Source organism: Meleagris gallopavo, chromosome 2 (genome assembly GCF_000146605.3).
Source record: "Meleagris gallopavo isolate NT-WF06-2002-E0010 breed Aviagen turkey brand Nicholas breeding stock chromosome 2, Turkey_5.1, whole genome shotgun sequence".
NCBI classification, from domain to species: Eukaryota; Metazoa; Chordata; class Aves; order Galliformes; family Phasianidae; genus Meleagris; species Meleagris gallopavo.
This window is the reverse complement of record NC_015012.2, coordinates 7,298,172-7,310,510: the sequence shown is the minus strand read 5'-3', so window position 1 is coordinate 7,310,510 and position 12,339 is coordinate 7,298,172. Positions and strand designations below refer to the sequence as shown.

Below are 12,339 nucleotides of genomic sequence, written 5' to 3'. Positions count from 1 at the left end.
TGCGGAGGGGAGAGGCGGAGGGCCGGGAGGGGCCCTGCTGCCTCTGCCTGCCTCAGCGCTCTGCTTTCTACCTGCAGAAAATAGAGGACGGGCATTTAAACAACTCCCTGGGATCCCCGGTGCAGGCTGATGTGTACTTCCCTCGGCTGGTAAATTTTTTTTCTTGCTGCTTTTATTTTTGGACTTCTTTTAACAACCTCCTCCACCCCCCCTCAAACCCTCCCTCGTTCGGCTGCACAACCGAGTGACCCGCCGCCCCTCTCCTTGGCAGATCGTCCCCTTCTGCGGTCACATCAAAGGAGGGATGCGGCCGGGGAAGAAGATCCTGGTGATGGGCATCGTGGACCTCAACCCCGAGAGGTGAAACCCGCCGGGCCCGGCCGGGGGGGGTGGGAGCCCACCCGCACACACACACACACACACGCACAGTCTCTCCTTTCTACAGAAGGATTATTTTTATCGCTTTAAATATAGCGTGCTGGTTTCTCCTTTGACCCATAGAGGGGGTATTTCTTTACCGGATCCCGTTTCCCAGCATTTCACTTGAAGGAAAGGAGGACTCGCGCTGGATCACATACGCACATACACATGCGGCACACGCACCTATCTGTGTGCTGTAGCCGTGTCCTTTGCCCTGCAGAGCTCTTTGGGCATTCCCCGCATGAGCTCTGTGCTGCTGACGGTTTCAGTGTGCTGACAACCCAGCTGCGTTTGGGGTTTGTGTGCTTGTGTTCTGGCTGAATGAAAGCGGTTGTGTTTGCGTTGCAGCTTTGGCATCAGCCTGACCTGTGGGGAGTCGGAGGATCCTCCTGCGGATGTGGCCATCGAGCTGAAAGCTGTATTCACAGACAGACAGTTCATCAGAAACTCGTGTGTAGCTGGAGAATGGGGAGAAGAGCAGTCGTCTATTCCTTACTTCCCATTTATACCGGACCAGCCTTTTCGGGTGAGTGCGTGCCATCTCTGTTAGCATCCCCACACTTGCTTTTGGCTGCAGTGCTGATGGCCGAGTTGCTGCCGTGGATCACACGCTGTGTTGTGCAGAGCCTGCTTCTCTGCCGCCTTGCACCTGCAGGCAGTTCCGATGGGGCCGTAAACACATCACAGGGTGTTATGACAAGTCGGAGGTTGTAATGCTGTGTGATGAAGCGATCTTCCTGAGCTTAGTTTTATAGCTATAAATTAAAAAGTACCTCTATGTTATTACTGCATTTCAAGTTATTACTGGAGAATGTAAATACTCTGTGGGACTGCCGTGGGTTTGGATGATTTCTATAATGGACGTGGTGTTCGCAGTTTAGTGCAGTTAATGAGGATCTTGTTCATCCTATTCCTCCAGGGATGTTACGCAGAGGTTGGCCGTAGCCCTTTGTGTCAGCAGATTAAATAGCTAAGCGATAGTAGTATTCTTCTCTGAACCCTGGGATTAAGTCTCCTGCCAAATTTAAGCCTATAGTCACTTGGAAATAGCGTACGTGGAAATCTCATGTGCACGGGATGGACTGGGTTGACCTAGAAGCAGATTCCCATCTGTGGTGTTTATGGCTATGTGAAGATGTCTTTGCTAATCAGGACTAACAAAGTATGCAGCTGCAGAGGGCTGCTTCTCTCTTAGCAGTTTGGCTACGTGAGAAAAAGGGCTGCACGCCTTCTCTGTGCAGCTGACCCAGAAAAACCCTCCCGCTCCCCCCCACCCCTCTTATGAAACCTTGCTGGCCCCTTTGCTTAGTGCCACCATTCTGACCAGCTGCCAAACTCTCGTAATCCTTCTTCTCCCCAAGATAATCTCCCCCAACCCCAAAAGCTCACCGTCTCCCCAGAGGCTTGGGCTTTCAGAGAGTGTTTATGACAGGTTTTGCTGCCTATTGGTTGCGCTCTACTTGCTTCTACAATCTCCCCCGTCACAGCTGGCAACACCCTTTGGTGCACGTGGGAAATGCGCTTAGAAGGGCGTGGAGCCTTGGTCCTGCTTTGGCTAAGAGGGATGGGCTACCTGCTGCCTTGGGCGGTGGCTGGGCACTCTGACAGGCCAGACAAATTGCAGAGTATGTTCTGCAGGTGTCCCACTGATGACAGCTGGCACCAGAAGATAGCAGAATCGTGCAGTTAGTGTGAGATACTGTAGAAGAGGAGTTGTTCATTTTTTTTTTTTTCCTTCTTTTTTTTTCCAAATGGAATTTGGGCTCCCAGTAACCTTCGCAGCTTTGATGGTCTCCTCAGTGACTAAGTTAAACAGGAGTATTTAAGTGCTCTTGCCAATTACCTGTGATCCTGTTCAAGTATCATTTTGGTATGGCCCAGGGTGGATTGTAAGCAGCGTTGAGGCTAACCGTATCTTTTACATAACAAGGCCTGGGGCTGGATGCACCTGCTACTGTGACACCGGAGCTGCGCAATAGCACAAGCGCTTCCCTGCTAACGCAGTGCATCACCACGTCCCATGGGCAGTCTGCTGCTACTGCCCCAGTATGACGTGCCCTAAGTCAGATGTGCTTAGACTTGCTCAGTTTATCACTCACTTCGCTCCAGACTACCAGCCTCAGAAATAACCTGGGATTTACACATGGCTTCCCTGCAGATTTTCTTCTCAGCCTTTCTGGAGGTCTGTGAGGGCCCATAGAAGAAGCATGTTCGTTGCCTTCATGTCTTGTCTTCTTGATGGGGCAGCTCTAGTAAAGCTTATTTGCAAGGCATCAAGCCACTCTTAATATCAGGAATCTCTGGACTTATCCAGAATGAGTGGTCTAGTTCCTCTCCTCTCCTTTCTAGATTATTTATCCAGGGCTGTAGGATGAGAGATGAGCTTTATCCTTCCCTGATGCAGTCTGTGCTTCTGGTGGCTGTCTGACTGTAATCAAGCTGTCCTGCGCTACTGCAGCCCCTAGTCCAACAGGCAGTCCTGTGTGCAGTCACCACAGCAAAAGCTTTTTAGTTGCACAGCAGCTGTGTATGTGCAGTTCTGGTGTGTGGGAGGGGAGGGCAAACCTATCCCTCTCGTGTTTGCTTTCTTCCATTGAATTAATGGCAGCGTGGAAAACATTGCAGAGGGAACTGCCCCCTCATTCTGCAGGGGAAAAAAAACATCTGTAGCAAGGAATGCAAGATTTGGGTTGGATATACCTTTAATTAGAGGTTTACTTCTGGCATTATTCACAGAGAGAAAACCTCCCTGGTGCCAGCGGGACCATAATCTGCAGAGCTGTGCATCAGGGTTTGGGGGTCTCCCCACCGTGACAGTGTGAGACTGGATTAACATCTCTGTGAAGTGCGAGCAGATCCCTTGTAATGCAACTGGGGTCATGGGGGCAAAGTGGGCTCAGCTTTCTCTGTTACATGGCGTGCAAGTAGCAAGATGTGTAGCCATACCAATGCTGCTTAGAGGCTAATCTGGTGCTCTTTGCATCCTGTGAAAGAACTTCCCAGTTATGTTGTGAACACGGTTCATAATTTTATTTTTTACAGGTTGAGATACTTTGTGAGCATCCCCGTTTTAGAATATTTGTGGATGGACATCAGCTCTTTGATTTTTCCCACCGTATTGAAACACTGTCAGCAATTGACACGATAAAGATAAATGGAGATCTTCAGCTTACAAAACTTGGCTGAACTTGTTAGAACTGTAGATTCCAAACCGGCTCAGGTGCCATCGTCTGTGTGGAGAAGTGACAGCCGGCTCTGGACACAACTATAGTAGGAAGGCTGTTCCTTTTCTGTGTGCAGTTCTTCACGCCTGTGCCGATGAACTGGGCTGTTGTCTATCTTAATGAAGAACATTGATGGTTAATAGACATCGAGCCATTTTTCTTTGATCAAAATAACCCACTTGTGCTGGATAATCAATGGAATGGATTCGGAAAGACTTGCAGTCTTGTTTCAAATCTCACAGAAAGGCGATTTCTGAAACACAGCACTAAAATCAGTTACTGCACAGCAGTAACAATAACAAAAAAAGGTTTTTCTTTTGCAAATATTGTTTCTGCACTGAAGTGGAGTAGTGTAGCACAATGTAGGGCCACATGTTGATGTCCTTACCCAGGGCTTGAGCCTGGTTCCACGGAAATCAATGGCAAATTTGCTATTCACTTTATCGGGGTACAATCAAACTTAGTCAAGCACAACTCCCATTGATTTCTATGGGATTTTTGCACATGCCCAGGGGCGAGATCTGCTGCTGGTGTTAATCAGCTAACTTCCATGGCTTGCAGTGCCATCCTGCTGATTGCTCCAGGCCGCTGATTTGGTCCAAGGACTGCGCAAAAAACTGAATGAGGGTATGAGGACACTAGCCTGTATATTTTAGTCAGGGTATTTGCATAGAATGTAGATTGTTACAAGTTTTTGCACAATGTACTGTTAATACAATTTTTAAAGCTTATCTGTAGTTTATTTATTTATACTCATTGTATGTATTAGTAAAAATGAACAATCTTACTGATCGTTAAGAACAGCAAAGTGTAAACATTTTGAATGTACAAAATGTCTTGGGTTCTTTGGGTAAACTCTACATATCGTTCTGGAAAATTCATGTTTCTTATTGAACATTGAGTTACATTTTAACGGAGCCCTCTGGGCCCTGGGAAAATGTGGGCATGGTAGATGGTGGGGGGAACTCTTTGCATATATTTACTAAACTGTTTTTCAGGGCTTACTAACTTTGCTGTGCAGGATAGGTTTGAGTTAAAGTCAATCTGTTTTTAAAAATTAAACGGCAAATTTGTAGCTGTGTTTTTATAACTTGAGAAAAAGTTAAATTTGGCAGTCTCTTAGCTCGGCAAGAGAACTAGCCTCTTTCCAGGGGAGATGGGAGATTTTTTTTGCACTCATTTGAGAACATATTCGGCCTTTGATATGACAATTAAAACTTGTCTAGACAGCCAAGTTATTAATGCTTGAAAATCATCTACTGCACATGAATAATAACTTTTCAAGTAGCTTTTTAACTAGTAGGTATAGCTGTATAAACAGAGTCATTGCGCTACACTATAAATGAACACAACCACTTTTCTTGACTTCTTTAGGACTAAATGCGCTTTTTCCTTGGCTGCTCACAGTAGACCACGACAAGTTTTTCTGAGTAGTTATAATCATGATATAAACATATATTTAGGCAATTTTGAAGACGTGTAATGTAGGGACACAGAATATAAAAACATCATTTGTAGCACAGTATTAAAAAAAAAAAAGAGAAAAAAAAATCTCACAAACAGAGTTATATTAAGTTTGCAATAAGGAAGTGTTTCAAAGCAACCAGAACTGGAATATCCAAAGTGGAGGGTAGAATGCCAGTTGCAAAGCCTCATTTTGCGCTAATTTGGCCTGCAGTTAAGAAGCCTTAGACTGCAAGCTGAAATTCCAGCTATGGCTCTAGTCCAAAGGCTGCTGAGGTCAACCAGAGTCCTCTGAGCACAAAGGCATAGAAGCTTGATTCTTATTTCACACAAGTGCAGATCTCTCTGTGAAGCCAGGGGGTGGTGCTGCTGTGAGTGAGTTAAGAATTGGGCTCCCACCTACAAAATGAGTTGTTAATGGAAATTTTAGCCTTAAGATTGAAGCCCCCTGACTTTTTTTCCTTTTTCAAAATTAAGTGAAAAGCTGTTGTTTTCCAGATGATCTTTTTATCTGGTCTATGGCTTCTAAGTTGTGCATCAGATTCTGTTTGTACTCCGGATTGAACCTCAATATGAAATGTTCCCGTCTTGCTCTGTTTTTACTCTTCTCCACGATTCATGATGGCTGTGTCATTTTTCGTCGTATAAAGAATGCTGACAGTGTTTTGGTACAAAATATATTCTTAAAAATGATGATAATAAAAATCCAAGGGAAAGGTGCTTCCACATGAGCTGTTCGGATTTTTCTCCAGCTTTGGAACAGTCTGTAGCTCCAAAGCAGATGCAAGCAGAAAATGAATTCTGTTTGGAGAGATGTTTGATGCCCACCCTGTCTAGTGCTTTCTCTAACTATACCTGTGAAGCCATGTTTTGTGATGCAGAGCCATTGCCTGAGGCTGTCCTGCTACTCCAGAGGGCCACACAGTAGGAGGCTGGAGAGAGCAGCACTGTGGCCCTGCAGTAGCACAAAACCCAAAAAGATCTCTGACAGCACAAGGCCAATAGAGATTCCTGCTCTATGCCTTTGCTGTAGCCCAGAATAAGGGCTTTGGCTGACTTGAATTTTCAGCCACTTGAGGCTCCAGGTAGCTGCAGTAGTTTAGTGCAGCCCTCAGATTTTTCATGACCTGGATGGTCTTGGCACAGCACAGAGCATAGGCCAAGCACGCTGAGATGAACTTTACAGAGGTCTCTATCAGCAGCAAAGACCTGGTGATAACCATCCTGCCTACTTTCCCACCTCTGTACCAGGCACACTACTTGGTTCCTGCTCCAGTAGTTACCTGGCTCAGCAAAATGCTATTTTGAACCTCGTTCTTGTTTTGCCTAACTCAACTGACTGTGGCACCCACCACCTGCTTCTGCCCTGTCATGGTTTCTGAGCAGGGCTTAGAGGCAAGAAGAGCTGCAAATCCGCTTTTGCTGGGCAGTGGTTTGGCTGAGAGCTCAAGAAAGGGCAGAAAGTCACATTTAGAGTTTCCACATCTACTTGTGTGTTTAACAGAATGTTGGAAGCCTTTTCTTTTGCTCTTGGGCAGTACCAGGAAGGATGATGGCTCCGTAACCAAGGGCTGTCCCACGTGTGCATGGTTTACTTGGCTAACTGCATTCAGAAGGTGGTGCAGTGCAAGTCAGAGAAAACTTGGGCCTTAAATGTTTCTGTTCAGTTAGACTTTGAGCTAAACCCAAATGTTTAAGATGGGAGACTGCTGTAAAATTTATATCTGAATTCTGTCTCTAGAATTTAGGGATTACTCAGATGTTCATTTGGGGTATAAGCCCTACTAAGCATGAAATCAGACTGTTTCCAAACTGGGACAGTCATTGGGTTTTCAAAATGCTTTTCAGTAGGCTGTAGTAGTCTGTGAACTACTTGGAAGCTGCAGTTCCTCAGGAGCAAGTGTGTGTTAGCCAACTTTTGAGATCTTCTGCTAGAATCTATGAGCTAAATATTTCTGCAGTTTCCTCTAAATGAGGAAATTATTTCTGAAATGAAAGAAGTCTTGAATGGGTAAAAGCTTTGGAGTGTAATCTCTCAACTTAGCATAGCTTTATTATTTTTTCCAAAAAGGAAAAAAACCAAAAAAATACCAAAAATATCCATCCCCAAATTACATAGTTAAATTTGGAATTGGCTGCAATAAAGCTGATGGTTTGTCCTCTCCTCTCCTCTCCTCTCCTCTCCTCTCCTCCTCCTCTCCTCTCCTCTCCTCTCCTCTCCTCTCCTCTCCTCTCCTCTCCTCTCCTCTCCTCCTCTCCTCCTCTCCTCCTCTCCTCCTCTCCTCCTCTTCTTCTCTTCTTCTCTTCTTCTCTCCTCTTTTTAAAAGAAATATGAGTTTATTGACTACTCAGAAAGAGCCTTGAAATATGCTGGGTGATGTGAGGTAGTCTGTCTAAATATATTTCACATAAATGCTTTTTCACAGTCAAGTTGTAAAAATGTTACAAAACACCTTCTTTTTGTGGCACAACTAGAAATGGTTGCCCCACCTTGAAAGAACATTTTGTCCTAAATATTCATGTGTTGTCTCTGTGAACTTGCACTAACATATATTATATTCTCCCTCCCCTCCTTGACTAGCTTGAGAAAAAATAGGCGTAATATTGCTAAACCGGTTGAATGTAACATCTGCTTGAGGCACAGCATCTTTCTCAAGGGCTGTTTTGAGTAAACAGCCTGAAAACCAAAGAGAGAGCCTGATTCACCATAATGCTGTGCCAGCTTTCCACCCTTGTCACTCTCCTGAAGTGAGGCTGAGACTGAAACCCTGAGATTTTCATGAGAGAGCAGCACTGAGATTTTATCTTCTGGATTTAAAAATACTCACTATGGAGGAAATGAGAACAGAGTAGCCACGGCACTTCCAAGCTTGCTACTGGTGGTATTGTAGCATGATGTACTGTAGTCCTAATGGAACATGAGTTTAGAGAGAGGTAGTGGGCATTTCAGAGGCCACCAAGAGCCCAGTTCTGGAGAGCCAGTAGTGGATGCTCTGAGCAACCTTCCAGCACCCTAGAATGGAGATGGCAGTGTGAGCAGGCAGAGTCAGGCTGAGGGCAGACCTAAATGCTCACTACGACAAGCACAGAAGTTACGAAGAAAAGCTTTTTATTTGTCCACCAAAGTCCAGGACTACATAGTGTAGTGGTGAAATCTGTGGTCATTCTAGGCTTTGTTCTGATTTTCTCACATGGATCAGAAAATGTACAGGTAAAAGTTGCTGTATGATGCGTGGGGTTAAAACGAAGGCATCCCAAATGGGGAGAAAAAATGAGCTACTGACGCTTTATCTGGCTTTGATACACCCTCCCAGCTCCTCCCAGCAATCACTGCTGTTACAAATATGCACAATTACTATAACAAGGAGGTTCAGCAGCATGTGCAAGATCAAAATAATAAACTCACGCTTTGCCACGGGACTTCCTTAGCTTCTGTTGCTAGGCCTTTCCATCTGTCTGTCAACAAATAGCTAAATCCTGCTGCCTTTAAAGTTCATGGCAAAACGCCTTTTGACTTCCATGAGAATAGGTCTGTAAGAAAAGGGGTAATTCCAGCCCTCTCAGCTGGGGAATGCTCTAAAAATCTGTTCAGGAAAATGATCCTGAATTTAAGCATCAATAGAGGACTATTTCTGTCTGCATTATTTGCTTGAGTAGAATCAATAGAAAGCACGGTCTCTCCCAGCTGCAGTAACACTGGTTTCACAGTTAGCTGATGAAATGTTTTATGCTCATTATCTTCTGATTTTAAAAAGTGAGGATGTGCACGAAATGACGTGGCAATAATAGTAATGTGTACCATTCACCACAGATCTATTTTTATGTGTTGTGCCAATTTCCTAATGAACTTTTAATAACAATAAAATGTGGAATCTTCACTGCGGTTTTATTTGGTCTTTTATAACAATTGTTAATACTTGTTACACACCCAATTTACTTCTTTTGCCTTCTGAGTGTTTTTCAGACATAGCTAATTCTTCCTCTAATAAAGCTGTAGTGTGGCAGTTCAGAATTAGAAGTGTTTCTTTGGTAGCAGCTTGTGTAAAACTCCTTTAAAATTTAAACGGTCTATATAGAACAATCAAATAACTATTTTAGAGGAAAGAACAACTTGCTTACTCATGCAAAACACTCACTGACATCACTGGGCAGTGTAAACTGCAGGAGTTAACAGGCATGTCTCAGAACAGGACGGGACATGAGACTCAGACAGCTGATGGCTTTTGCATGGGATAAAACAGCCTCTCTCTGCAGCATAACTCACACACGCACTCCATTCAGTCTGGTGGGACAAGATTCATGGATATGTGGTGAGCAAAACCACAACATCAGCTCCAGAAAACTGGTATTATGGGATCCAGTGTTTCACTTGTTGATGTGATCCTAGATGAAGCTCACGTTAAAATCATTAAGTGCAAGAGGAAGCTTCAAGGTCTCAGCTTCTTCAAGCTAAAGCTTTTGGGAAAACTAGAATCATCCAACAGGAAAAGACTATGCCCTCCATCACGTTGTGGCTCTAGATTTCTGAGAGAGACCTCAATATCCAAAGAGCACTGAAGTAGCAGATGAACAACATTTGACTACCATCAGCTGCATTTTTTTTTCCCAATAAAATGATAAGGAATCAGATGTTCCCCAAGAGCTTGGATCTGTGGCCATCCTTGCTCACAGGCAGCCTGATATTGGCCCTTTGTTGCTACACGTGATCCTAAAAAGAGGTATGTTAAGAACTCTAGAGAATACAAGATTCAAACAGTATTAAATAATGTAAATACAAACCAGAAATAAGGAGAACAGACAGAAATACAACAGGCAGAAATCTGTATGGCATCAAATAGGAACACTGACTTGATTCTGAGCCAGCAGAAATTTCCCAGTAACCATGATGAACTTAAGACAAGATTTTACATTAGCAAGTGTCTCCAGTAGCCCCAGTACAGTCTCAGACTTCATCTTTCCTTCACGGGAGTGAGGGTAGCAACGCAAATACATGCATTCACCTCGCCTTCCCTCAGACCCCCTCTGTGTCAGGAGTCTTGGCAGGATCCGTGCTCTGTGACCCCAGCCAGCCCATGGCAGGGGAGTTGGAACTGGGTAGGTTTTAATGTCCCTTCCAACCCATGACTTTCTATGATAATTCTATGTCCCAAAGAGTTCTGGTATAGGTTGAGTGTGAGCCCCAAGCCTGCACTGCTACATAAGTTCACACCCATTTGATATCTTAAGGCATGGGCATGTTAGAAAGGCCTCTGCACAAGATTCAGAGACTTGGCAGTCACCCACCTCGTGTAAAGGCAGCATCGAGTCCCTGCCAGACAGCAGAACAGCAGCAAAGTGTCTGGGCGAATTTCCAAAAGGGGGTGTGCATATACCCAATTTCACTGCTTGCATTGGCTAACCCTTACAGAGACCCTTGAAAAGCTCTCTCCTTGATCTGTAATAGTGAGTAAACTTCAGGCATGAGTTCTGAGTACCTGTTGCAACAAATGCCATGTGCACTTCTCTCCCATTCAGATCAGCACTGTGTATAAATCACAGCTGGGCCTTATTTTGGTGGAGTGTTTCTGATCTTGAAGCCAAGTCAATTTGTGCTGAGGGATTTACTCACAGGAATACCACAAATACAACTCTGCTAGCACTGTAATGTATCTTATTTTTAAATGATGACATTCACCATTCTTCTAAGAATAGAGACTGGCTCCAAAACATCTCGTCAGCTTCAGCATTCTCCAAGGGTTACGTATTTCTCATCCTGTTCAGGTTTTAAAGCTTCAGTTTCCACACTGCTGCCTTCCTAGACCAGGGCTGTGATGCAAGATGGGCAATTTTGTGAAAAACACTGAGAAGGATGTATCTTTCAGCAGCTCTCTATGCAGCCAGCTGAAGGAGATGCACAAGTCAGCCTTGGCCCTCTGAAGAGATGGTGAAACAGAGCTATGTGGATACCTGGCTTGCAGAACAGGGCTTCCTCAGGACTCAGAAAGATATGAACAAAAGTAAATTTAGAAAAAACATCAAGAAGCTGAAGAGCAAATCTTAGTGGCAGAGAAAAGAGGAGGATTTTAGTACTAAACAATCTGATATTAACAGCAGATTCTCCCTTGGTGCTCCAGAGGCTGTGGGCAGATGTAGCTCCAACTGAGCAGAGCCAAAGCTCCATGCAGTGGAGCAGGCTGCCACCAAGTGCTGATGGAGATACCAGAAGTTTTTGAGACGTGCTTTGTCTCAAAGCCCTGGTGTAGGGAAAAAAAAGCCAATGCTGACAGTATTGTTATGTATGACAAGCTACAGTAGCTGTTCTAGCACTGCAAGACTGAAGAGGCAAAGAGGATTCTTTCTTGGCTGCTCTCGCAGAAATTTTGTGTAATGGGAAAAATAATCACTTTCTAGAAAGGAGTCAGACCAGAACTAAGGATAGAATATGGTTATTGGTAGAAGAAACATTCTTTGGTAAGTAGTAGATTAATTACAATCTCCTGAGGAAAACAAAGTATTTGAATTTAAAAGTAGAAGGGCCACATCAACAACAGCATAATTCCTTTCATGCTCCAGCTTTATAAGAAAGACACAAAGAGCTTCAACAACTAAAATACAGACCCTGAGGGGCAAAGCTGGGAGAAACTCTGGATTACTGAATGGATGTGGAACACAGCTTCCACATTCATTCCCCATCATTTTCACTGCCTTTTCTCAGAGGTGGCAGTTCCTCTGCATGAGAACCATTGCTGGAAACCCCACAGCCATAGTACAGGGCTGCAGATCCTTACTTCACAGCTTTATGCATCCTTTACAGACATCAGTCAAGGTGTTTATTTAGCAACACTGACTGAAGAACTTCAAAGAGCTGATAGACTTGACAATTCACATTAATTCCTGAATGCTCCTTGCCATTTCTAGTATTACTGCTGTCATTCTCTCGGCATGGAGACTTAACAAGACTTTCTCAGAGATCAGTGCTGTAACTTGAAATATGTGGATCTGTACATACCTAATGTTACATTGCTTTATTTCTGGCTACAACAGGGAAGTACTGCTCCCAGGTCCTCTCTTCACCATCAGGCAGACACACTCTTTTGTGCCAAAATACACAACAGTAAGGTGAATAATGCCGTACACAACTTCTGAGATGAGATGGGTTATCCATAATGCAATCTCTTTCCAAAACGTGGATTTTTTTTTAATGGTAAAGATTGAATGGCATTATACTATTTTTTGCAGTCTGCACTGCCTC

At 44.2% G+C, this 12,339-nt stretch overlaps 1 protein-coding gene across 1 annotated transcript; it reads left to right on the top strand.

Moving 5' to 3' along the window:
* Nucleotides 1–5: 5 nt before the first annotated feature.
* LGALSL (galectin like) lies at nt 6–7,187 on the top strand (the record flags this gene model as incomplete). The annotated part of the gene is made up of 4 exons (XM_019613470.1): nt 6–149; nt 272–360; nt 769–946; nt 3,463–7,187. Coding segments are annotated over 4 exons (555 nt in total), but the record flags the coding sequence as incomplete, so codon positions are not given.
* Nucleotides 7,188–12,339: the final 5,152 nt, after the last annotated feature.